The sequence below is a fragment of the Cetorhinus maximus genome, chromosome 7, assembly GCF_964194155.1.
Source record: "Cetorhinus maximus chromosome 7, sCetMax3.hap1.1, whole genome shotgun sequence".
NCBI classification, from domain to species: Eukaryota; Metazoa; Chordata; class Chondrichthyes; order Lamniformes; family Cetorhinidae; genus Cetorhinus; species Cetorhinus maximus.
In genome coordinates this window covers 38,713,541-38,741,373 of record NC_135885.1, presented here as the reverse complement: position 1 = coordinate 38,741,373, position 27,833 = coordinate 38,713,541, and the positions used below count along the sequence as shown (strand labels likewise).

Below are 27,833 nucleotides of genomic sequence, written 5' to 3'. Positions count from 1 at the left end.
CACTATGCTTGTTCAAGTCTCTGGCATTCCCTGGTTTCCCATTATTAATTCTTCAGTATCATCCTCTAAGAGACCAACATTTACTTGTATCTCTTACTGTCTGAATTTATATTTCTTGCTAGTTCACTCATATTCTAACTTCTCCTATTTTTAAAAAAATTGTTTGTTGAATTTTTAAACTTTTCTAATTCTTTGGTCTACCACTAGCCTTCACAGTATTGTGCATCTTTTCTTCCAACCTTAAAGCTGGCGGGCAGGCGAAGCGCCCAGGCGGCCTTCACATTTTTCATGGAACCTCATCCACAGGCGGGATGAGGTTTCATGAATGATTTAAAATTTTCTCAAAAATTTTTATTGAAATTAATGCACGTCCCAGCTCAAGTGACAGTTGCACATGAGGGGACATGTCATAAAATTTTTTTCCAACACCGGTGAAACTTAAAACTAATCTTCGAGGCACCTCTGTGCCTCAGGGATTTATGCGCTCTTTTGTGCGCATGTGACGCACAGTGCTTCTGGGTGCACGCCACACTGGGCGGGCCTTAATTGGCCTACCCACGTAAAATGGCGGCGCAGACCCGATCGGGGGCGCTGATCGGGTCCACTCCCGCCCCCACACAACCCACCCCGACAGGGGGATAATTCTACCCCAGGTCTAAAATTGCATGTTCCTTTGCAGATTCCAGAAAGTATTGTTCTATAAGTTGTCCCGAATATGCTATGAACTCATCCTCAAATTGCTACTTTTGCTAGTTTGTTTTGTACAATCTATATGAAGCTTAAAATTGCCTACAATTATTGCAGTTCCTTTCTTACAAGCCCCCATTATTTCTTGATTCAATATCTGTCCTACAGTGTAGCTACTGTTAAGGGGCCTAAAAATTACTCCACCAGTGACGTATTTCCCTTGTCATTTCTCATCACCACCCAAACTGATTCTACGGGTGGAACTTAATTCAGCCTTTCGCAGTGGGAAAACATGGTGGCTGGGCCCTCTTATCGCAGTTATGCAACAGCCTCCCAGGGGCGGAAAGGGGCCCATGCAGGAAACGTGCCCGCTCACGGGTTATCAATAAGGCTCATTAAATTAATTAGTGGCTCGGGGTTAAATGGGAGTTGCATGATTTCCCCATGCTTCCTGAAAATGAAACTCCTGCCCTTGACTCTGATCCCACCTCCCACACCCTGCCCTCACTCGCCCGAGTCGAGTGATCCAATGACAATCAAGTCCCTCAGCACTACCAGTAGCAGCCACTGTTCCCAGTGGCGCTGCTGGCAATGGAGATGCAGGCCTCTAATTGACCAGCAGCTTCCAGAGGCCGGATTTCTGCTGCCAGGATCCTAAATTGCGGGGTTGGCCCACGCTGGCCAATTAATTGCTCAAGAGGCACTTAATTTTGGTTGGGTCTTCCCCACAGTGATGCACGTTTCCTACCAGATGGGTTGGATCTGCATCAGGGATATTAAATTCTGCCCAACATCTTGAGTTTCCAAGCCAAGGTCATTTTTCAAACCTGTACAAATCTCATTCTTTCTTAATGGAGCTACCCTCCTCCTTTACCTTTCTTCCTATCTATCCTAAAGGTCAAATATTCTTGAACATGCAGTTCCCAGCCTTGGTCACTTTGCAACCACAGGCTAAATTTTCACGCTGTGGGTAAGACTTTCACGGTCTTTAAAAATGGCAGACAGGTCACGGACACAGAAGTCCATTTCTGACAGATCCCCATTTTTGCTCATTGTGAATCACCCCCCTCGCTCTTCCAACTAAGAGGGAAACGCGAACACAGTACTAAACTAAATTAGCCCTGCTGAGTTATGAAGACCCTATTTTGGCAGATAAGAGCCTTGGACGACAGTGTGGGAGTCACAAGTTTATGGAGTTGACGTAAAATGCTCTTGAAGGGCAGATAAATGTCATTTCTGAAGTTTCTTAAAATTCCCTGCTCTTTAAACTGTAAAATATTGGCTGTGGCTGTCAGTAATTGTTTTAAAAAACATCTTTTGGACTTTTTTTATTTACAGACCAGCTGGTGTAGCATCTGTTCCAGCAGTTTCAATAGAATTCTCGGTTTACATTTCCCTAAAGGCTATTATGAATGCTCAGCTGGGTTTCAAAAGTTTAAATTAACTTGTTAGGGGTTCCCAAATTCACACTTCAATTGACAGCTTAAAGAGGCAATTAAAGGATATTGGGTATGAACAGAAGTTTGTTTGTAAAAAGAGATTAACTGATTGAGGTTAAAAATCTTAGATACTTTCATGAATGGGAGCTTTTCTCATTATGAAAGTCTGTATACTGAGAGCTATGTTATATTTTTAGAAGTTTATTTTATTTTGTCTCCATGTTGCTTCTGAGATCTGTCCATGGTTAATACTGGTTGAGTGGCTATTAAGTTAGCACGGAGGGTATGAGGAACCATGAGGTGTGGGTGAGGGGATGAGTGGAGTGTGAGGGGTGAGTACCAGAGAGCCTAAAATCTTATTAAAAAACCAAGAACAAATTCCACAGAACCGAGGCAGGCCCTCTAACCAGCTTGCCTTAGCATTTAATCGCCTGTGACTCTGCTTCTGCTGCACCTGCCCTCCTTGGAATGAAAATCTCACAATTCAGGGCACTTTTTAAACCAAGATGGATCTGGTTAGTCATGACATTTCCTGCCTTGAACTACCCACCTCAGTAGCCAAAGTCCAGCCCCATGTCTTGGTAATGGCCATCATAATGCAAATACCAATAAATGTATCAATTCATCCATCTTGTTACAAATGCTACATGACAGCCTTTAATTCCATCTGTCTTTATTACATCCCTACTCTGAGCCTATTTGCCACGCACTCTTGGGTTTCTACATTGTCCCTTCAGCTCATGTGCTGGTTCTCATTATCCATATCACTGCCCTGCACTATTGCCTTGTCTACCTGGAAGTCTATGTAAACATCTATTGAAACATCCCTGTCCATCTCTTCAAAAAAAATGCCAGGCATGGTCTACCCTTTACAAATCCATTCAGTCTCTCTGATCAGCAGAAATTTTCATCCACCCTATCCTCAATTATAGGTGCTAGCAATTTCCTGTCAACAGATGTTGAGCTAAATAGTCTCATGAAAATATAATAATTTTCGCAATATTGTTTTATTGTAAAGGTAGGTTAATAGAGAGGTTTGGATTAGTTTCTCTGTGTGAGGTTGCATGTGTGGAGGGGTTCTAACTGAACTGCAGACAGTTAGTCTGAAACTTTTGAGTTATTAAAAGAGAAGCTAGGTTCGAAATGCTAAATACGTAAACGTGGCTGACGTTTTAGAATGTGAAGTATGAAGAACATTTGCATTTTTAAATAAACCAGAGTAGTGAACTTCAAAGAAATAGTAAGGTGTTACACCTAGCCTTAAGAGGCTAATCCAAATAGTGTGCTTATTTTTCTCAATGATTATTGATAATGAGTGCTATGAATAATTTATTATGTAAAAAGTAAAATTGCAAAGACATATTGGGACAATGGAATTTACATTAAAAAAAGGGACAAACCTGTATAAAGGAGATGAGGTTATGTGTAAGGAGAAGGAATTCTAAGATCTAACAAGTGTGAAAAGCCTCTAGCCTCCAAGTATCAAGTTGTTGTCTCCAGGGACCAAAGCTAAGAAAACTCACTGAATATCGCTGTCCAGGGTACTGTGTGCTTTGCCTGGGTCTGTTGAAATTTATTTGTTTTTACTATTGCCTTAACAGAGGTGTAACTGGGAGTCAGAGTCAGATTAATAGGGGATCTAGGAGAAATCATAGTAGTAATTTTTAGACCCATGTATGTGCTTAAAATCATTTATTTTATTAATAAATGTTTAATTTAGTTTTGTAAATAACCTCTAAAACTTGTTACTGTCAGGAAGAGATATTAATGTATATAATGTTATTGGAATTTTTTTTTTTAAAAATAGAGGTTTAGTCTGTGTGTGTTCATTGGATTAAAGCCTGCTAGTCTGGGTGCTTTGATGTATAGTAGTTTTGAGATGTAAACAGGAGGTAGAGGGTATATTTGCATTTTTTTGAATAGAACATTCATGAGTGGGGCTGAAATCTTGCATCTAGCTAGGAGACACCAAGCAATGTTTATATTACTAATAAAATTGGTACTATGAAAGGGGTTCAAAGGGCCTGGTGAGACAATGAGAATTTACATTCAACGGGAAAGGCTGTGTATAACAAAAAGAAGTTTTGTGTGTGCAGGTCAGAGGCATGTAAGATCTAAGCCTGTAAGCCTACAACTGTCTGCAAAGGAACCAAATTGAAAGGAACCTCATTTTGAATTTGTAAAGTGAAAATGCTTTGCCTGGTGTCTGTTTAAGTCTATTGGTTGTTATCTTAGTGGAGATTAATTTAGGAATTTGTTAAAAAGTTATGATAGTAATTTGTAGCCATGTGTATGTGTTTAATTTGTTCTAAAACAATAAATGTTTCCTTTAATTTGATATAAAAACCTCTCAATAACTGATGGCCTTATTCCTGAATTTAGAGCTGCAACTCAAAAAATAATTGAAAATATAGGTTATGACAGTTGTTTAAAGTTTCCCTCTGGGATTTTAAATAACTCAGCCTTTACAAACTGCTGTGTCATAACACTACTGAATTCAAGGCACGTAGTTGTGGCAGCTGTTTCAGGGTCCCCTCAGATTTCAGCAGCTCAGCATTTACCATCTGCTGTGCCATAACAATAGTCAATTTCCTCTGTCACCTTTCTTCATGACCAGTGATATATGTAATTTTCCAATCCAAAGAAATGAATCCTAAATCGAGAGAACATTGGAAGATTATATGAAAACATAAAATGGACACCTACAGCACTTCCAATAAAGCCCTAGGATGGAAACCATCTGGTCCTGGGGGTTTGTCACTTAGTGCCATTATTTTCTTCATTATTGTTACTTTGTAGATGTTAATTTTGGAGAATCCCTGCTCCAATTCAATAATAGTTTCCTTGAGATATCTGGCACGCTGCATGTACAATCCTGCACAATTAAGATCAGTGTTCTTAGAATGTCATCAGTAAATAGGTTCCAAATACAGTAGGACAAAGAGCAACTCGATGGCTGAAGCTGCATTAAAATTGTTAATACAATGGGGGTGGCCCAGGACAATTAGGAAAAATCCCAGCAGACAGGTATCCTGACATGTTTCTGACTTCTGCTTTTCTAAGGGGTGGGAAGAATGCATAGATTCAAACAAGCACATTAGAGGCAGAAAGCCAATTATGGAGGCCATTATTAGCAGGCATTTTTGGGAGGCTGTGGAATTTTGCCAGCAGTTCACAGAAACCCCACTGTGTCTGCAGCTCGTCTATTCACAGGAGGATGAGAGCAGAACAGGAGGTTGGAGCACCATGAGATTCATAAGCGGTGGTCACTTTAAAAGGACAAAAAATTGGTAATCCTCAGGACACTACAAGCAAATGTTATTATTTACTTATCACCTGCATACAGATCTACTGTACAGTGCTGGGCATGAGAAATTGGCTGTCGGTTCTATCAGCAGTATGGAGAGTCCATCTCATGCTGCCCTCATCGTCACTCATTTCAGTAGCATAGAGTACGCAGTGAGTCTGCCAGCCTGCCTTCACTTTGGGCATTCTGATTGACCATTCCCTATCCTCAGCCACCCACATCTCCCTTTGGTTGCAGTCCCAGAGCTGGTTTCTTCATTGGCCTCCTTCGGGAAGATTGCAACTGACGTCCCATGACACACAACGTCTGCGTTTGTGACCCGGAAATCTGTTAGACGTCTGCCTCGCAAGAAAATTTGATCCAATGAGCTTGTTATAGCTTTCAGTGCCTACGTACTTACAGAAATCACACAGTCACATACAGGTTTCCTCAGACTGCTCTCCGCCGTTTCCTTTAGTTTGGTCAGCAGCATGGCTGTGATCTGCTCCACACTGAAATGCTGCTCTTTATCCATATACATTACCTGAAAAAAAATTATATAAAGATGAGTTGGTTTAAAAATGCAAATACCCGTATTTGCAAGGGCCACTTTCTGATTACAGATCATCTACATTTTATAATTTGGAGGTAACAATTTCCTGAAACAATGGATAATGTGCATATTTCCATCGCCCTTCTAACCTTTTTCAACCTAATCTATTGTCTTGCAATTTTTTTTTGTGAATATTCAATGAGCAGATGCCAGCTCCCAGGAGAAGAGATTGCACTTTCCCTTCTCCTTGGAAATACTTTGCACTCACCCAATCCAAGCTAATGTCTTACCCAGCTAACTACTGATGTAATGGCCTAGAAATATGATCATGCCCACTGGATGTTAGAGGCTTTAAATTTGATGAATAATGGCTCGAGCCCATTAACCTAAATCCAGGAATACAGGTTGGTTCAGATCAAGTCAAGTAAGAAATGCATGTTATGTGCATTTCACTTGCCTAATACCCAAGTTAGGATGGTGTAATAATAAAAAAAAATTTTTTTGAATTCAAACAATAATTAAATAAGTTTGTCAAGCACAAGTGCCAAGGTGTATAAAACTTTTCTTGGAGGGAAATCAATATTTTCTTTGCAATGCCTGTTCTTATTAACTATAAAGCTAAAACAAAATACATTTTAGAAACATGTTACTCAGCTCTTATTTATAGAAGTCAAAATATGCTTGCTGACAAGAAAATTCAAATGGACTTACCCTCATGCCAACTCCAGTTTTCATAGGAACAAGATCATAAACTAGTTTAGCCTTCTGATTTTGAATAAGAGGATCATTAAATGCTCGGCCATGAAATCTTTTGAAGTTTATTATGGTGTTCTTGGCATTTGTAATCAGCTGAAAAGTAAACAGAAACTGAATCCCAACAAGTTACCAGATAACATTTTTTATGTTAATTTACTGACTTACAAGCCTTAAATTTTAAACTAACATTTAGAGATACAGAAAGAATTCAGTTTGTTACCAATATGGCGGAAATAAAAGCTAAGTAATCTCTGCTTGTAGCCAAGACGAATAAGTAGTAAATAAATTTATATTATGAAGCAATAACTTGCAATGGCTTCTCTTCCTGCTGCCACACCATTGCCTCAGGTGTCCCAAGGATCTATCCTTGGCCTCCTCCCGTTTCTCATCTACACGCTGCTCCTCAGTGGCATCATCCGAAAACACGGCATTAGGTTTCACGTGCACACTGACGACACCCAGTTCTACCTCACCACCTTCTCTCTCAGCTGCTCCACTGTTGCTAAACTAATCAGACTGCTTATTCAACATCCAGTACTGGATAAGCAGTATTTTCTTGCAATAAATATTCCAAGGATTGATGTTTTGTGTCCCTGCTCCAAACTCCATCCCCTAGCTACTGACTCCAACCTTCTCCCTGATTTAAGCCAGCCTGTTCATAACTTTGGTGTCACTTGATCCAGAGGTGAGTTTCCAACATCATTCCCACCATCACTAGGATTGTCTTTGTAACATCACCCGACTTGCCCCCATCTCAGCTCATCTTCTGCCGAAGCGCTCATTCATGCCTTTGTTACCTGTAGACTTCATTGTTTCAACGCACTCCTAACTGGTCTCCCAAATTCTACCCCACATAAACCCAAAGTCATCTAAAATTTTGCTGCCTATGTCTTAGCTCACACCAAGTCCCATTCACCCTGTGCTCTCTGGCCTACATTGGCTCCCCATCAAGCAACATCCTGGTTTTAAAATTCTCATCTTCAAGTCCCTCCATGGCTTCACCCCTCCCCATCTCTGATCTCCAGCCCATCAACCCTCAGAGATAGCTAGGCAGTTCTAATTCCTATCAAGCATTCCCAGTTTTAATCACACTACCACTTGTAGCCATGCCTGTGATTGCCATAAGACCATAAGACATAGGAACAGAAATTAGGCCATTCGGCTCAGAGTCTGCTCCGCCATTCAATCATGGCTGATAAGTTTCTCAACCCCATTCTCCCGCCTTCTCCCTGTAACCTTTGATTCCCTTACCAATCAAGAACCTATCTATCTCGGTCTTAAATACACTCAATGACCTGGCCTCCACAGCCTTCTGTGGCAATGAATTCCGTAGATTCACCACTATGTCTTATGCTCTGGAATACCCTCTCTACACCTGTCCATCTCTCTCGTTCTCTACCTCACTTTCATCCTTAAGCTACTCTTTACTTCTGACCGAGCATTTGATCATCTGACCTAATATCTCCTAGGCGTTTGGTGTCATATTGTTTTATAATGCTCCTGTAAAGCACATTGCTAAATGTAATACACAAATACAAATTATTTTTGTTTCTAACAGAATGTTTAAAAAAGTGTAGAGAGGCAAAACTGCAACATCTGCCTTCAAACTTAACCTGTAATCTCAATTTAAGAGCTCACCATATTCTCAGGAAACACTAGGGCTCAAATTTTGACCTTGGGCTAAGGGATCACTATTCGCAACCTGCCTGCGTTGCTTTGAAAAGAAATGGGCAGCATGTAAAATTGATGCTCCCACCTCATCGCCATGATTGTAGCGTGGCTGAGCACCACCCATGCTGAACTTGTGTCCTCTATATACTGTAGGGGGAACAGCAGTGTTCTGAACTTACCAAGTGTTCCAGGCAACCTACCCTTTTTAAAAAAGCCTAGTCCAAAAGGGGATTTGCAGCAATGCACTGCTGGATAATCACTTTGGGTGACTTAGGGACAAGAATATTGAACCATGACTAGGAAATGGTTCCCCACTTCTGCAACACCACCAGGCACAGGTCAGATAGGTGTAGGCTAGGGAGTGGGAAGGTTCACCGGAAGCCTTCATGAATGAGCTTCAGGAGGGAATGGGAGCAGGTGGAAATGGACTTTTAAGGCCCAGGGTGCCAGATCCAGGACAAGGCATGCCCAACACACCACCCACCTCTCACACAGGACAGCCCCCCACTCACCTACCAGCACTCTGACACTAAGGACTCACCCCTCACTAGTTTCTTCTATTTGCTTTGTATATTTTTCAACTAGATCTGCAACATTGAGCAGAACTTTTAACCTTTGGCAGGTAGGGTGAACACATTGTTGATGTAATTTTAAAGACAATCTCTTTTATCTCCCCTCTCCAATTCTTATCCCCTAAAACCATTAATACCTGTCTAATACACTGATGAGAAACATCAAGTTTGTTAAAGGGATACAATAATAGCCTGACTAGAATCAACTTTCCAATGCTCTATGTCAATTTTCATTTGTGCCTTTTTCATTGAAGGTTTATTAAATAGCATAGTTATCTCACTAGAAACTACATCAATACTTGCAAAATTATTTGCTCTAGCTATTGCGCATGAAATTTTAACTCAACTTTTTGACATCAATGTGTTGTCATCACCAAGCCTAAAGCAAGTAGTACTTTTAAGTTCCTCAACACTGCATTGATTAAACTTGACTCACTAAGTGATGGTCAGGTTCACATACTGCTGAAGTACAAGCACCATCAAGTGCTGCACAGTTAAAGGAGTTTAATATTTATCACAGGTGTAAAGAAAAAAAAATTCCATGACCAATACAATTTGTTTGGAATCATCATCTTGAACCTCTTTGTAATGTACCAGTTCGAGGACTCTGCCACTCCACTTTGGGTACTTCCTCATGATGAAACAAAGTCACAGCTGAAGCAACTATCTTTGCTCCTTGTGAATTCCAGAGATTCATTTGCTCAATGGTATTTCAATTTTGTCTTCTACTGTCATAGTCAGGTCTGCTAAAAGGTGTTTCACCCTCAATTCTGCCTGTCTTTAATACATCCATTATATTGACATCTCTGGTATGTGGACTTCTTGAAATTTTGCAATCGAGTCTTCCATAATTTGCGTTACCGCAGAATATCTCAATTGTTCCATGAAGGCTAAAGGAAATGAACGTTTCTCTAGGAATTTTAAGGCGGCAGCCATAGGAGACTCCTTCTTTGAGAACCAAACACCTATTAGAAACAGTTGCCTGTCCATGAGACACCTCAGAACAAACCAGTAATTTAAATGCTTGTGCTGAGCCAGGGATCAGCAAATTGAATTTCGCCAATCGTTGTTCTGTTGAAGTCTATGATATATTCTTTCATGGAATGACCATCTGTTTTTCAAAATCTATCAAATTTGGAACATACTTCATAGGCGTTTAACAGATCTTTGTAGATTTCATCCAAGAATTCTATTAGAAGGTCCAAATCTTCTTATTGTCCAACTGACTACCAATCTCACAAAATACCTTGTGCTCTCTTTGGTAGGGTCAGAACCTATGTCCACTGGCCATATGCTTCAGATCTGAGGAAAATGGAGTTAATCATAACCCGCCAATTGGGTCACTCGGATTTTAGTTTTATGTCTGAAAATATATTTTTTAAAGTTTCCAACATTCACTTTTGTGCAATCATCCTGTCCTACCATGTTATACTCCAGCAAGCCTGGTGGTGAAGGGTAGTACTGGAGTCCATCTTTACACGCTCTTTATAAGCATTTATTTGCATTATTACACATTACAAACATGTACTGCTTGACCCAATACACAGTCATCGTTTCAGTCCATTTTTATTTATAGTATCACAATGAACCCCAGTTAATGCCCATCACTGGCTAACATGAAGAAGGTGGCACAACTCCATGACAATTTACAAACATACGAATTAGGAGCAGGAGTAGGCCATTAGGCCTCTTGAGCCTGCTCCATCATTCAATAAAATCATGGCTGATCTGATTGTGGCCTCAACTCCACATTCCACCTACCGCATTTCTGCAGACACTGCTCCTGATTCATTGCTACACAGGAGTGATGCTCCCAGAAGATCCCTTATAGGTTGGGCAAGGCCTTCTCTGGGGAGTCCTCCTTTAATTCTCCCCCCTCAGAGCTTGCCCTCTGCTTCCTCCTCTGCATGTCCTGCTTATGTTGCAGAGCAAGTGATACTGCAACTGCTGCTCCCATACCTGTATGAGATACTGTTTTTTTTCTCCCTTCCTGTGGTCAGCAAAAACCTCTAAAAGCTCCACCAACCCACAACAGTGTTTTCACAAACTTTGACTCAGCTGCAGCTTGCTGAGTGGCCCTCAGAAAAGATTTTGCAACTCACCAAGGCTCCTCAGACAGCACCTTTCAAACCCACAACTGCTACCACCTAGAAGAACAAGGGCAGCAGGCATATGGGAACATCACCGCCTGAAATTCCCCTCCAAGCCAAACGCCATTCTCACTTGGAACTATATAGCTGCTCCTTCATTGTCACTAGGTCAAAATCCTGGAACTCCCTAACAGCACTGTGGGTGTACCGACACCACATGGACTACAGCGGTTCAAGAAGGCAGCTCACCACCACCTTCTCAAAGGCAATTAGGGATGGGCAATAAATGCTGGCCTAGCCAGTGACGCTACACTCCCATGAATGTATTAAAAAAATGCTTGTTGTGTCAGCAGCGATTAATGAAGACAGTGCCTGCGCTTACATTGACCAAATTTGGTTGCATCAGCCTGTTCATGTCACTATAGTGATGACAGTGCCCATTTAAGGACTATGAGTGCATGCAGAGAACACACATGCATACACCATTCTACTTCATTACACCACATGGGCTGTAGAGGAAGTGACCAGTAGTGCACTGAGCACATGAAAAATTCCTGTAGGCCTTTGTAGCACCACTAGAAGATACACAAGTGAAATTCCTGCCCCTGGTGTCTTATGTATCTGCTGATCTATTATTTCTGAAATCTTTCTAAAGTCATGGAGCTTTTTTTGTACTGTTAATTGTGTATTATTCTATTGCAATCTTTGAATTCCATTTTCACAAGTGATTCGCACATCTCGAACAATCTGCTCAATCACTTATCACTTCCTTGGAGTTGTCAAAAATCTTTGACAGGGTCTGGCACCATGTGCTTTTTAACAAGGTACTAACATAAACTCCCACTAAAACTTATTATCTTGGTTCTTACCAGAAAAGGGGTTTGCAACATAGAAATACACCATTTGTCTCATCTTTGATTGTGCCACTGCTCTGCTTCCATCCCATAGCTTTCTCCATTTTTCTTACTCTTTTCTCACATTATCTGCAGTTGTAATGCTCATGTACATGTGAAAAAAACTTGACTTGGAAAGTTTATGTTAAGGTTGCACCATACTAGGCTGCACCATACTAGGCAAAAGTTTGAAATGCATTCAAAATTTAACTCTTGGAAAGATGTATTTAGGCACATAAAATGAACCTGTTACACCAGGCAGTAGTCTCAGCTCCCACAAGCTGCAGGGACTCAATTACACAGCCATTATTTTGAGGCATCTAGCTAAAACTCAAAACTAAAAATTGTGGAAAAAGTGGGATGTCATATTAAGTTCACAATATACACTATGTTAGTACATTTGCAGATGTAATCAGTAGTTTCATTCTCCTTCCTTCCCCAACCTGCATTTTTACCCTTCTAGCAGTACATGGAAAGGAATGTTTAGGGTTTAAATAGTTGTAATGCATGGTAATAGGTTTTACACAGTGCCTGGTGACTAAGTGGTGCCCAAATTAGACATGGGTTATGCTTATTAACTCAAAACTAATAAGGAAATTTCATAGCAGGTCTGGCAGCATCTGCGGAGAGGAGCACAGTTAACGTTTCGAGTCCGAATGACCCTTCAACAGAACTGCAGTTCTGTTGAAGGGTCATTCGGACTCGAAACGTTAACTGTGCTCCTCTCCGCAGATGCTGCCAGACCTGCTGAGTTTTTCCAGGTATTTTTGTTTTTGTTTTGGATTTCCAGCATCCGCAGTTTTTTCGCTTTTATCTTAAGGAAATTTCATACATAGCTTCTCATGAAAATTTGTACTGATACTTAGATTAGAAAGAAAAGTTACCTGACTTTTAGCTGCAACTCCAACAGCCCTGTTCTTTGACCCAAACGATACAACTGACCTAGTAAAGTGGAAAAAGTTAATTAAGAATTCATATTTCTGTGCATGAATAGCAAATCAACTATTTAAAAATTAATAACTTGGATTCTACACATGTCCTGTTCTTTATGGAGGGAATTTGTTTTCAGTCCAATATTTTGGGTGGCTGGGCTGCAGCAAATAAGATTGCAACTGTGACCAATTAATTCACCCAAAAAAATGTTTATCCCTCCTAAAGGTCTACTTCCCAAGTGTGCTGAGAAAAGGAGCCGAGACCCAAAACATCATTTCAATTCTCAGCATTCACTGGGTAACCTATTGGAAATGACACCACTGAGTAAACCTCCTATTGGGGATGGCAGAAAACTAACCACATTCCCCACACCCACACACATGACATTTCAGTCAGTGACAGTTGAGGGTGTGCACATGTAGGGAAATGCAAGGTCACATGGGCAGAAACCAAGAGCGAGGCGAATGAATGACATGGAGAAATTATAGATTTCAGAAAATTGAACTGAATTGGCCTATGGATAGCGAAGAGGTCAAGCCATGTCAAATTTTAACTTTAAGCAGACTACCATCACATGAAAAAAAAAATTGTCTAAACAGCTTATGCTTGGACCAACACTTTGTTTTGGAGGGAGGGTGGTGAGTGGTTTAAAATCTGGAATGGCAGCAGCACTTGAAAGACTGCAATTTGCCATTAATGGCCAATTGTTCAGTGACGCACCAGAGGTATGTAGGCAACGTCTCTCCCTTTGGTTCTGTACATGAGGTCCTGCTGCAGGAGCTACAAAAAAGCTTAATTCTGTCTGGGGCTGAGGTAACTCTGCAGATCATTAACTGAGTCAAACGTAGATAAATTAGATTGTGTATTTTGCTGGTATCAGAAAGGCAGCAAAAGCAAGCAAGCTTTCTTGTGGGGTTAACCAGGAAAGGCACAAACCCAAGTAGGAAACCACTGCATGCTTTGGAAGGGATAGTTTAAAGAATTGCATACAACTATTGATCTTTAGCAGTCTTTTGGTGCCAAAAGAGACGGCCATTCAGTCCATTGTGTTTGCTCCAGCTTTCCAATGAGCATTATGACCTAGTGCCATTGCCCTGCATTTTCCCCCATACCTTTGCACATTGCTTCTATTCAAATAACCATCTAATGCCCTCTTGAATGCCTCGATTGAACCTGCCTCCACCACACTTCCAGGCAGTGCATTCCAGACTCGAACCAGTCGTTGTGAGAAAAAGATTTTCTCACATCACATTTGCTTCTTTTACAAATCACTTTAAATCTGTGCCCTTTCGTTCTTGATCCTTTTATGAGTGGGAGCAGCTTCTCCCAATCTACTCTGACCAGCCCCTCATGATTTTCAACATCTCCATCAAATCTCCTCTTAGCCTTCTTCTCTCCAAGGAGAACAGTTTCAACCTCTCCAATCTATCTTCACAGCTGAAATTTCTCACCCCTGGGTCTGCCCACTCCACCAACTTGTCGATGTCCTCTTGAAGTTTCACACCATCCTCTTCGCTGTTCACAACACTCCCAAGTTTCGTATCATCCGCAAACTTTGAAATTGTCCCCGCAAACCAAGATCCAGATCATTAATATATATCAGCAACAGCAAGGATCCCAAAACCAACCCCTGGGGAACTCCACTACAAACCTTCTTCCAGCCTGAAAAATATCCGTCAATATTACTCTCTGCTTCCTATTTTTCGGCCACTTTTGTATCCACATTGCTACTGTCCTTTTTATTCCATGAGCAATAACTTTTTTCACAAGTCTGTTGTGTGGCACTGTGTCAAATACCTTTTGAGTCCATGTACACCGCATCAACAGCATTACCCTCAATATTTTCAGTTACCTCTTCAAAAAACTCCAGCAAGTTAATTAAACACAATTTCCCCTTTAGAAATCCGTGCTGGCTCTTCCTTAATCAGCCTATACTTTTCCACGTGACTATTAATTCTATCCCAAATAATTGTTTCTAGAATCTTGTCCACCATTGAAGTTAAGCTAACTGGTCTGTAATTGCTGGGCTTATCCTTACAACCTTTTTTGAACAAGGGCATAATGTTTGCAATTCTCCAGTCCTCTGGCACCACCATCGAGTCTAGGGAAGACTGAAAGATTATGACCAGCGCCCCTGCAATTTCAACTCTCATTTCCTTCAATATCCTTGGATGCATCCCGGTGCCTTGTCAACTTTAAGTACCAAGTCTATTCAACACTTCCTCCTTGTCAATTTTGACCCCTTCTAGTGATCCTCATCTGTCACCATGGCCTGGGTAGCATCTACCTCCTTGATTAAGATGGATGCAAAATATTCATTTAGTACTTCAGCCGTGGCCCCTTCGTTCATGTGTGAGTTCCCTTTTAGGTCCCTAATCCTCCCTTTACCACCCTTTTTACATGTCTATAGAAGACTTTGGGACTCCCCTTTATGTTGGCTGCCAGTCTTTTCTCATAATTCCTCTTCACTTCTCTAATATGCTTTTTCACCTCCTCTCCGAACCTTCTGTATTCCTCTTGGTTCTCAATTGTATTTTCTACTTGACACCTGTCATAAGCATACTTTCTTCTTTATCTTAATTTCAATTTCCTTTTTCATCCAGGCCTCTGGATTCGTTTTCCCTACCTTTCCCTTTCAATGGACTATACCCAAACCAATTTTTTGTTTTGAAGGTAGCCCATTGTTCAGCTACAGTTTTTCCTGTCAATCTCTTGTTCCAGTCTATCTGGCCCAGCTCCGTTCTTGCCCCAAAGTCAGCTCTAACCCTGTTAATTATTCTTACTCTAGATTTCCAATTGTTCTTTTCTATCATCCTAAAACGTACAATACAATGATCACTGTCTCCTAAATGCTTCCCCACTGACACTTGATCTACTTGGCCCACCTCATTTCCAAGAACCAGGTCAACAGTGCATCTTTTCTTGTTGGATTGGACACATACTGCTGTAGAAAATTCTCCTGAACACAATCTAGGAAATTTTGCCCCTCACTGCCCTTTACACTATCACTGTCCCAGTCTACATTCAGGTAATTAAAGTCCCCTGTTATAACTACTCTATAATGCTTGCATCTCACTAATTTCCCTGCAGATTTGTTCTTCTACATCCTTCTCACTATTTGATGGCCTACGCCAAGCAATGTAATTGCACCCTTTTTGTTCCTTAGCTCTAGCCAAATTGATTCTGTCCTTGAACCCTCCGGGACATCCTCTCCCTCCAGCACTGCAATGCTCTCCTTAACCAATACCGTCACCCCTCCTCCTTTCCTATCTCTTCTGAACATGTTGTATCCAGGAATATTTAACACCCGGTTCTTCCCTCCCTAGAGCCAGGTCTTATCACATCATATTTCCACATGGCGATCTGTGCCTGTAACAACTCAATCTTATTTACTATTCTGCATCCACATACATGCATAGTAATCCTGATTTAGATTTTGTTACTTTCTCCCTTCCTATTCTCTATACTAGTAGTTTCCGTCCCTCCCAGTATTTTGTGCAGCCTGGCATTCCACTCTAATATTTTCTCTTGGTTCCCACACCCCTGCCGAGTTAGTTTAAAGCCCTCCCAACAGCACTAGCAAAACGTTCCACATGGAACTCAGTCCCAGCTGTGTTCCAGTGCAACCTGTCTGGCTTGTACAGGTGCCATCTCCCCCAGAGTCAGTCCCAGTGTCCCAGGAATCTAAAGCCCTCCCCCCTGCACCATCTTTCCAGCCACACATTCATCTGTCTTATCCTCCTATTTCTGTACTCACTGGCACATGGCATTGGGAGCAATCCAGAGATTACTACATTAGAGGTCCTGCTTGCTAATTTTCTACCTAGCTCCCTAAATTCTGATTGCAGGACTACATCCCCCTTCCTGCTAAGTCATTGATACTAATGTGGACCACAACCTCTGGCTGCTCACCCTCCCCAGAAGAATGTCCAGGAGCTGCTCTGTGACATCCTTGACCCTGGCCCCAGGGAGGCAACATACAATCAGTTAAAGAAAGCCAGCACAGATAAGGTAAATCACATTTAACTAATTTTGAGAATTTTGATGAGGTAAAAGAGGGTTGTTGAGGGTAATGAGGTTGATGTGTGTACATAAACTTCCATAAGGCATTTAGTAAAAGCGCCACACAACGGTTTGCCAAAGTTGAAGCCCACTGATAAAAAAAGAGACACTTTGGCAGCATAGTTAAAGTGGGCTGAGTGATGGAAACACAGTAGTGGTGAACAGCTGTTTTTCAGACTCGAGGAAGGTCAGTGGTGTTTCCTGGGATCAGTATTAAGATCACTGCTTTTCTTGATTAATGTTTAACAACAGACTTTGATGTATAGGGCAACATTTCAAAGTTTACAGAATTCATAAACTTGGGAAGTATTGTGAATTGAGAATAGCGATATACTTTAAGACAGGATATTAGGATGGGTGGACCTGTGGCAAATGAAATTAATACAATCGTGTGTAAAGTAATACATTTTGGTAGGAAGAACAGAGGCAACATAAACTAAAAGAGTTCAGTTCTAAAGAGGGTGCAGGAACAGAGAGACCTAAGACATATGTGCACAAACCGTTGAAGGTGGCAGGGCAGGTAAAGAAAGTACTTAAAAAACAATATATGGGGTCCTGGGCTTTAAATAGAGCAGAGTACAAAAGCAAGGAAGTTATGATGAGTCTTTGTGAAACACTGATATTCAGCCTCAACTGGACTATTGCGCCCAATTCTGAGCACTGCATTTTAGATAGGACGTGGAGGTTTTAGAGCAGGTACAGAAAAGATTTGCGAGAATGGTTATAGGGTGAGGGACTTCAGTTATGATAGATTGGAGAGATTCTAGAATCTATAAACTGGGGTTGTTCTCCTTATAGAAAATATTTGAATGGTATTCAAAATCATGAGTGTTCTAAACAGAGTAGGTAGAAACATTTCCCATTGTGGAAGGGTTGGGAACCAGGAGATGCTGATTTAAACTGGCCAAAGAACAAAGTCATATGGGAAATCTTTCTTAAAAAGATAGCGAATGGTTAGGACCTAAAATGTACTACCGGAGGACTGTGGAGGCAGATTCAAATCATGGGGCTTTCAAAATAAAATTGGAAAAGCACCTGAAGGGAAAAACATTTGCAGGGGTACAAAGATAGGGCCAGCCTCAAATTTCATGCATTGCTCAAATAAAGTCAACACAACTAGGTCTTGTACGAGGTGTGTGTCGGATCTATTTAATTCAGTCACTCGGCATCTCTCCATCTCCCATCAGGGACATATATATGCCACTGATCTCCATTGACCCCTCCTCTGCATCTGTCAGCTGCAGAATGTGGCCATCCACTTTGCAAGAGCAATTTAACTAGTCCCACTCACTGAGAACTGACATGGGCTCAAGTGACATGGAGCCAAATGGTCTTCTTCTGTGCTTTAACCATTCTATGGTTTAGAAGCACCCATTTGTTTCATTTTCTCGCCTTCCTTATTTACCACTGCCACTGCTTATGCAAATATGATGCATCCAGCTGATAGATGAGGTGCATTTGAGGGCAACTGACAGTTGGAAACATTTTTTTAAAATGTATTCTTTCATGGGATGTGAGTATCACTGGCAATGCAAGCATTTCTTGCCCATCCCCAATTGCCCTTGAACTGAGAGGCTTGCTAGGCCATTTCAGAGGGCGGTGAAGAGTCAACCACATTGCTGTGGATCTGGAGTCACATGTAGGCCAGACCAGGTAAGAACGGCCTATTGCCTTCCCTAAAGGACATTAATGAACAAGATGGGTTTTGATAGTTTTTTTTAAATTGAATTTATATTCCACTACCTGCCACAAAGCACAAGTCTGGGCCTCTGGATTACCAGTCCAGTGACATTCCCACTACACTCCTGCCTCCCCTAAAGTATTTCAGGGCTGCAGGTGTAAAGGCATGCCTTAGTCACTCAGGTTTGGTTTTTCCTCTATTGTAGAAGATCACAAGGGAGATGGAGAAGACTGGACGTGGGTGTCCAGATTCTGCAGTTAACAGAGGCAGGGGAGGGAGGTGGCAAGAGAGATCAGTGGTATGCTTATGTCCCTAATCAGGGATGGAGAGATATGGAATTCAGATGCCTGGTAAAAGAATTAGATCAGCCACACATTTCATACAAAAGACCTAGTCATGTTGATTTTATTTAAGCAACTTGTGAAATAGGAGCCTGATAATGCTGAATGGCAAAATGGCTACATTGCCACTACTAATTCATACCCTCCTTCTCTCTTCCAGAGCCTTCATGTATTTGGATGAATGCAAATGATTCATCAAAAGGAATTCATTCTTTGAGAGTGCAATGCCACAGCAAATACCACCATGCACGAATGCAAATACCGCATTTCAGTGCAGCCAATTAGAAAACTAGTTGGGTTTTCACCTGGCGATTCACACTTTACAAACGAGCACAAGCAGATACTGGTACAGTGACAGCTGTGAAGTGTCCCTGTCAGGGGTCCATCTCTTTCCAAACTTTGCTCAGTTGGACATAGATGCTGAGCCTCCAGGAACCAATTAAAAACGAGAGTTCAGGAGGCACATCAGTATATTTGTAGGATGCTGACAGATGTTGCACGTGGAGAGGGATGCAGGAGTCCAGCTTCAACATAATTGGATTGGTCTCATAGGCAGCTGCAAGAATGTCTTCTGCTGAGTTGCCATCTCTGTGGAGCCTTAAATATGATCAAATGAGCCCTCCAAAAAAAAAAGGGATGTGACTACAGCAGTCCAGGTCTTTTAGGGCAGTATACATGCTGGCTTCCATGAGATTCCTTATCCATGGCTGTACACTGCACTGCTGATCTGTACCAATTGCTGCTCAGTAGAGTTAGTTATAGGAGGGATATGCCACTGTCCCAAAAAAGGGAGGGATAATGACTGCAAAGAGGACATGGAACTAGGTACTCCACTCAAAGCGTTCCCATGGCTCACCTATTACCCTCCTTAGAACTAGTACCCGACATATTGCCTCAGCTCCTGATGGCTGACTGCCCCTGTCAAAAAAGGTACAGATGGAGCACTATGGGCAGAGCCTTTTTGGGCTTCAAGACCCAGATGTCACAAGGCAAGAGCATCTCAGCAGTTAAGCGTTCAGATTGCTTGGTCTCTACTTCTGCTGAAATCAGTGATTGCACCATGTAGAAATGCTGGTCAAACTAAGAAATCAGTTGGATTTCAACCAATGTATATGACACCCATGTACATGTTTTTAAGCTTTAATTATCATAGTATTTAATTCATTCATTTGCAATTCTCTTCTATGTCACCAATCATTGGATGCAGAATGGAAACTTGCCATTTCCTTGGTGATAACTGAAGAGATGAAATCGATAGGACTAATGGGCGGGGAGAGGGGATGTGCAACAGTTAGATGGTTGGTTGCAAAACTCCCTTTTCAGGTTAGGGTGGCTGGGATTCAGGAGCTGCAAGTTATTTTGTACAGCATAACTGAATCTTTGAACTATTAGGCATCCTGAGCAGCTGGTCTGGTGTTGGGCGCCCCATCTAGATCATCCTCATGGTCCTCCTCTTCAAATGTTCCCAGTTAATGTGTAGTGAGCACCTTTATCCTCTACCTATAATCCTCTGCTGTGCGATGTTGTACAGAATGCTCTGGAGATGCTCACTAGCAAGTACTAAAAGTTGCCTCCAGACCAGTTTTAGGCAACTGAAGCATATTTTCAGCTTGCTTGATAACAATCTGGTGGATATGTGGCTATGTGCCATTTTGAGCTTCGTTAGTTATATTTCTCAGGAGTAAAGTTTGAAGGGGTTTCCTTTGGTTCCCAAGAGCCATCCTTACAGTCTAATTGCAAGAATGGAAAGTTTTGGGATGCTGCACTGTTGCATGATGGAAACATTACGACAACTGGAAATTTAGCAAAAACCTGCATAAGCCTTCTCTTTTGGTTGGACACCAGCTGATCGTATGAAATCCCTAGTGGCTCATGATCTGCTGGTCCTCTGATTGTGAATGTGCACATTTGGTAGTGCCCTGTTCCTGTGGGAAGCCAGCCACGGATGTGTCTGCTCAAACTAGCTATCGTCATCTCAGGAGAAACTAACAAATCCATCACTCACCTGTCTTACATATTTATATGCATCCAACTGGGAGATGTCTTTGGTGGCACCCAGGTGCAAGAAAATTGAGGGCAGTGGCAACTTTCACAGCAACTGGCAATCTGTGGCCACCAGGTCCAGCACTTCTTCCAAAAGCTGGAGAGTTACACAACCACCTGACATGTCAATCTGAGCCTTGGGAAGCACTGCTTTGAGGGATAAAGGAAGCTGATCCATCGCCTGGGTAGTGTATGCTGTGACCTTGACACTTCTGATTATGGCACAGGGGATGGTAAATGCTGAGTTGTTCAAATCTCAGAGGGAAACTTGAAACAACTGCCACAACTGTTTTGCAATTTGTATTTTTATTTTGAGATGCGTACCTTGAATTCAGGAGTAATAAGTCTGGGTCTGAGGCTTTTACAAAACTAAATTAAACATTTATTAATAAAAGCAGATTTTAAACACATACATAGGTCTACAAATTACTGCTATGATAAATCCTAGCTCCTCTAATTAATCCGACTCCCAGCTACACCCCTGTTAAGGGAACAGTAAAAACAAGATAGATTTTAAGAGACCCTGGCAAAGCACATGATAACCTGAACAGGGATATTCACAGTGAATTCTCTTAGCTTCGGTTCCTATAGGCAGCAGCTAGGTACACAGAGGCTGGAGGCTTTTCACACTTGTTAGATCTTAGGATGCCTTCTCCTTACACATAACCTCATCTTCTTTATTCAGGTTTCTCCCTTTATAATGCAAATCCCACTGTTCCAATATGTCTTTGGACTTTACCTTTCTAATAATAAAAGTCTGTTATAGGACCAATTTTATCAGTAAACTTTGGGAAAAATAAACAGTTTGGATTCTTCTGGTTAAGTGTAACATTTCACTCTCTTGAAATTCAACTACTCTGGTTTATCTAAAAATGCAAATTTTCCTTTACTCTTCACATTCTAAAACTTTAGCCATGTTCACTTATTTAGCATTTCAAACCTAGCTTCTCTTCTGATACATCAAAGCCTTCAGGCCAGCTGTCTTTAATTCAATTAAGTCTCATATACACACACACACACAGACCATCCAGACCCCACCATTTCTACTTTACAATAAATCCCAATAACATTATGAAATTATATTTTCATGACACTCCCTTATTGAAAAATGAAAATGAACTGTCATCATTTAAAAAGACAGCTTCATTTTATTAACCCATCTTGCATCATCTCCTATGTTTATTACACTATTATATAAGACCATAAGACATAGGAGCAGAAATTAGGCCATTTGGCCCATCGAGTCTGCTCCACCATTCAATCATGGCTGATAAGTTTCTCAACCCCATTCTCCCGCCTTCTCCCCGTAACCTTTGATCCCCTTACCAATTAAGAACCTATTTATCTTGGTCTTAAATATAACTACATGTGCGCATTAACATAGACCAGGATTTTTCCCTCATCAGGCAGGTGGGAAGTTCAGTGCTGCCTGTGTTGGGGGTGGAGAAGAGAGTAGGGCGAGGATGAACATTGCACATGCACGCTGGAAAAGCTTCCTGAGGGACAGAGTTGAACTCATGGAGATGAACAGTTTTGAAAATAAAAAATAAAGAATTTTAAGGTGTTAAAAAACATGTCCCCTCATGTGACTCCAACCATGGACAGGCATTGAAAAATAACATTTGATTGAATCCTTAATGGCCTTAATTGGCATTTTAATTCCTATTAGCATTTTACAATGAGGCTATAATTCACTTCAGGGCTCCAGCAGGAAGTCTGCCATTACCAATATGGCGGCAGTGAACTTTTGTGGGTAGTATGTGGACACCCCACTGTTTCTAGCCAGAATGGAGATGGTTAGATGGTTCCTCGTCAATTGCAACTGGAGGCTGTACTGCTGTAAGTGACTGGGATTAATTGTATGCACGTAATTTGTATTATTTAACCATCTTCCAATCACTGTATTTTGCTGGAGAAAATCACCATCAGGAGACATTACAGTTTTAGTCACGAGTTCTGCCTGTTTCAGATCATACAGGCTCTTTAAACAGACTCTAAGCAGACTTTATTTGCTGAGTAAATAAACTTTATAGTACTTGCTGTAAATGCTGCTTAAGTGCCACCCACTTCCAACTCATTAGCTACAGTAGCACAGTAGTTATACCACTGGACTATTCTAAGGCGAACACTGTCATTGAGGAAACTCTAGACACCATAGAATGCCTGCCTATCATGGAAGAGGTGGATATTGAACTTAGTGGTTACCATGGGCAAGACTCCAGGTGCTGCTGCTATACCACTAGAATTCATCAAGCACAGGAAACTAGCACTCCTGCAGCATCTACACAAACTTCTCTGGAGAGAGGGGGAAGTCCCCCAGGATATGCATGATGTAAAGATAGTGACCCTGGAAAAGAACAAGGGTGACTGCAATGATTGAAAAAACTAGTAGAGGCATCTCTGCTGAACATCTTGGGAAAAGTATTAGCCCATGTTGTCCTTGTCAGACTGCAGATCTTGGCTGAACACATCTGTCCCAAATCCCAGTGTGGTTTCAGAACTGAGAGATCTACAACTGAGATGATCATCTCAGTCCAGCAGCTGCAAGAGAAATGCTGCAATCAAAAAGACCACTATATACTGCCTTCATTGATCTCACCAAGGCATTCAGCCATGTGAACAAAAGCGGTCTGTTTAAGCTGTTGAACAAAATTGTCTGCCTGCCGAAGCTGCTCAATGTGATCTCCTCTTTCCATGACAAGATGATGGGTAAGGTTAAGTATAATGATGAAGCAGGGGAACCCTGAGATCTGCTGCAGGGTCAAACAGAGTTGTGTTCTGGCACCGACACCCTTTTGCATATTCTTCTCTTTGCTGCTGGTCATATGCCTTGATGCCATCTACAGTGGCACCTACTTGCATACCAAAACTGACAAAGCTGTTCAGCCTTGCTCGCCTGAGATTCAAGACAAAGTGCGCCGAGTCCTCAGAGTTGCTCTATGCTGACAATGCCACACTAACAATCTATACTGAGGAACACCTTCAGTGGCGAATGGACAGGCTCTCTCATGCCTGTAAAGAGTTTGGTTTGACTATCAGCATCACGAAGACAAATGTCATGGCCCATACCACCATCAGCATTGACAATGTGACACTGGAGGTTGTTATTTCATATATCTAGGCTCCACAATCACCAGCAATTTGTCACTTGATCTGAAATCAAGACACATGACAAAAGCTGCAGCCGTTATGTCCAAGAGTGTGGAATACAGTAACCTGGCTGAGAACACCAAACACAAGTCCACCCTAGCCTGCATCCTCACCATGGTCCTCTGCAGTAGTGAGACATAGACGACATGTGCTAGACGAGAGAAAAAGCTGAATAGTTTCCACCTTTGTTGTCTCAAACTTATCCTTGGCATCTCTTGGCAGGACAAGGTCACCAACTTAGAGGAGTGTGTTAATTCCACCAACATAAGCTCATTGCTAAGCCAATGATGTCTGAGCTGGCTCAGCCACGTTCATCAGATAGATACCCAAAGACTTTTGGTACAGTGAATTGGCCACTGGGTTACCAACACCAGGGCATACAGATCTGCATTACAGGACACTTTCTTGCAAGATAGGAGATGCCGGATATTGATACTGACAACCAGAAGACACAGTCATTGATGGCTGTGACTTCTGGAGACTGATTGGAAGAGGCAAACAGAGCCTAAAAGTTCAGCTGGCCAAGAAGAAGGCCCAGAGAAAACAGTAGCCAGCAACTTGTGCACCTTCTCAGCCCACTGTCTTTCTGTGGAGCAATTGTGGCAGGAACTGCCATGCCCGAGTGGGCTCCTGAGCCACACTTGGCAATGCTTTACACAGTTGACTACCACGGTGCAAACCATCATCTTATGAGATGGAAGGCTGCCACAGACTAGTAAATCAAGAGAACTGGGCAAATGATCTGATATGTGTGCAAAGCTCAAAGCAGCTGGGGAATTCAGTTAATTAAATAAATCTGGAATTTTTAAAAAAGTGTTAGTGATGATGACCATGTAACTACTGGATAGTAATTTAAAAAATCTGGCTCTCTAATGTCCTCTGGGGAAAAAAATCTACTGCCCTTACCAGTCTGGCCTGTACAAGGAGAGGGGCAATGTAAACTAAAGGGTACAATTCCAAAGGGAGTGCAGGAGCAGAGAGCCCTGGGGTCACAAGTACACACTGAAGGAGGAGGCAGGACGATAAAATGGTTAAAAATACATATGGGACCCTGAGCTTTATAAATAGAGGCACAGAGTGCAAAACAAGGAAGTTATGATGAATCTTTATAAAACACTGGTTAAGCTTCAGCTGAAGAATTTTGTCCAATTTTGGATCATCGTACTTTAGGATGGATGTGAACAGAGGTTGCAGAAAAGATTTGCGAGAATGGTTCCAGAGATAAGTGACTTCAGTTACATGGCTAGGTTGGAGAATCTGATATTGTTCTCCTTCAAGGAGGCTGTGACGTTTGATTGATGGTGCTCAAAATCACAAGGGGTTTAGATAGAGAGAAACTCTTCCCATTGTCAGGAGAGTCCAGAACCAGTGGTCACATCTATAGTCATTGGTTTTTGGCAACACAAGGGGAAGACGTTTTTAAAAAAAAAACAGGAGTGATTATAATCTGGAATGCACTTGATAAAAGGGCAGTGGAGGTAGATTCAATTGTGGCTTCTGAGAAGGATTGGATAAGCATCTGAAGGGAATGGGCCAGGGCGTGGGAATAACTAAACTTCTCTTGCAGAGGGCCAGCATCAATGGGCCAAACAAACTCCTTCTGTGCTGTAACTATTTTATGATTCAATGATGTGACTTCAGACCCTCAGCAACATGCTTGATCTTAACTGCCCTTAAAATGGCCTAGCAAGCCATACAGTTAAGGTGGTGGCTCTTCACCACCTTCTTAAGGACAGTAGTGCTGATCTTGCCAGCAATACTCAGACCCAATGAATGAATAAAAAAAATTTAGTGACGCTCTGCTTCCTATGCACTTCTGTCACAGGTTGTCCAACGGCAAAATTTGTATGTTCAGTGAAACTGCATTTAAAATATGCATGAAATGTGATGGGATTTCTACACCAAAGTGTATAAAACATTAAGAACTCTGATCTGAGAGAGAAATACATACAGATCCTAATGAATATGCAGTTGTGATCTGCTCAAGGGCAGATCCTCTGCTCATTTTTCCATGCCTCAGTGCTGCATTTTCCTCTTCAGTTGCTGATAAGAGCCTCCTATTTTCCACTTCAATGCGCAATATGATTAGGGAAAAGAATACATGAGGTGATTTTCTAATTGCTTCCCTCATGTTTGCTTAAAAGAAACACAAGTCCTCTTCCTAAACAATCCTCCACCTGTAAAAGTCTTCCACCAGTGCCACTGAAAATTCGCTGGTTACACCTTTACTGGTAGCTTGTAGCCCTGAGCATGGGAGCCTTACCTGGGTCTGAGGGGACTCACCAAAGAGCAAGGACAACTATCTATCCCCTGATGTCTGAAATGATCCTGCTACCCAAATGAATACAACATCCAAAACCTGTGACCGTCAGTAGTGCGTTAATAATCAACTGCACATTATAATTTAATAAGAAAACAACAAAATAAGATATTTCCTGATGGTTGTATCAACCCACCTGCAACAACGCTACAACAATTACAGTTTAATCTCGAATCATTTTCAGACTTCAAAGTTGATCAGAACCCAACTCAGAAAAACGTGGCAATGACATTTATTAAGGGCACATTTCCTAGTTTCTAGAAATTTCCAGCATATTCCACATTCTTTACTTAATCCACGTTTTAATTAGAACTTCAATTTAATCAAGAAAAATAACTTTAGCAAGATTTCCCTACCCTTTTTAAAAATTAAAGTAGCAAATATTTACGATTTGAAGCTTTTTCTCTCTACAGCATCATTTTGAACTTCATCTTATTTTCGCTGAACTCCGAAATATTTAAAAAAAAAATTTTGAAAAGAAAATTTTATAAATTACGTATTGGTGAAAAAGGACGTGAGAATTGCTGCTGGCTAAATTTAACAAAATATTACAAAGAACAAAACATGTTTGGGGCACTTTGTGCGCAAATATTTTGATCAACACGCGAATCCGTCCAAGGTGGTGGAAATGTTCCTTGAGGGTGAAGAAGAAAAAAAAACAATAAAGAGAAGTGCAGTTATTTTGAGTGATCGTACACCATCCTGAAGTTACTCACGGGGTACATCTGTCACTGAACTCATTGGCAATGGTCTCGATGCCTCCTGCTCGAGCGATGGCGATGTAACAGTTCTGCAATCCAATATCAAAGCCGACCACCGACATCTTTATTTCAATCAAGCTCACAGACACTTATCTTATATTTTTATGCTTGTTTGTTTGAGCCTTTCACATTTACAAATAGTGCCTTCTGGCTAGCCGCCACCGAGCGCCCGACTGCTGGTTCGCAGCTTCTTTAACACGCCGGCTCAGGCGCTCCTCTACTTTAAATACTGAGCTCGGAGGAAAGTTCCAGAAACTGTCACCATCCACTCGCCTCGCACCGCCCACGCGCTCATCCGCATTCTCCGGACTTCCAGCCAATTGCAGCGCCGGCAGCCGGGCCACCGCGCCCCCCCCACCTCCCCCCGTCGCCATGGCGACCGCGGACGCTCTGACGTTCGCAGGGAAGTTCCGAGAGGCGACTGGAAGCTTCCACGGCCTTGGGCGGCGTTTCACTCGCTGGGAAGCAGCTTCTCTTCCTCCCCCCGCCATTCTGGTAATCTTCACATCGTGGTCAGATAGTACAGGGAGGGAGGGAGGGGACTGGCTGGTTTGTTACCGGGAAGCATAGATCCAGAAAGAAGTTCTTCCAGATA

At 41.8% G+C, this 27,833-nt stretch overlaps 1 protein-coding gene across 1 annotated transcript in view; it reads right to left on the bottom strand.

Moving 5' to 3' along the window:
- Nucleotides 1–27,520, bottom strand: part of LOC144682734 (heat shock protein 105 kDa-like) — a 104,413-nt gene extending 76,893 nt beyond the window's left edge. The window contains exons 1-4 of the mRNA XM_078545372.1: nucleotides 27,194–27,520; nucleotides 12,832–12,889; nucleotides 6,677–6,814; nucleotides 5,834–5,956 (exon numbers count right to left, since the gene is read on the bottom strand). Of these exons, the coding sequence (XP_078401498.1) occupies nucleotides 5,834–5,956; nucleotides 6,677–6,814; nucleotides 12,832–12,889; nucleotides 27,194–27,300 (426 nt within the window). The 5' untranslated portion in view covers nucleotides 27,301–27,520. The remainder of the gene's footprint in view (nucleotides 1–5,833; nucleotides 5,957–6,676; nucleotides 6,815–12,831; nucleotides 12,890–27,193) is intronic.
- Between the last annotated feature and the right edge of the window lie 313 nt (nucleotides 27,521–27,833).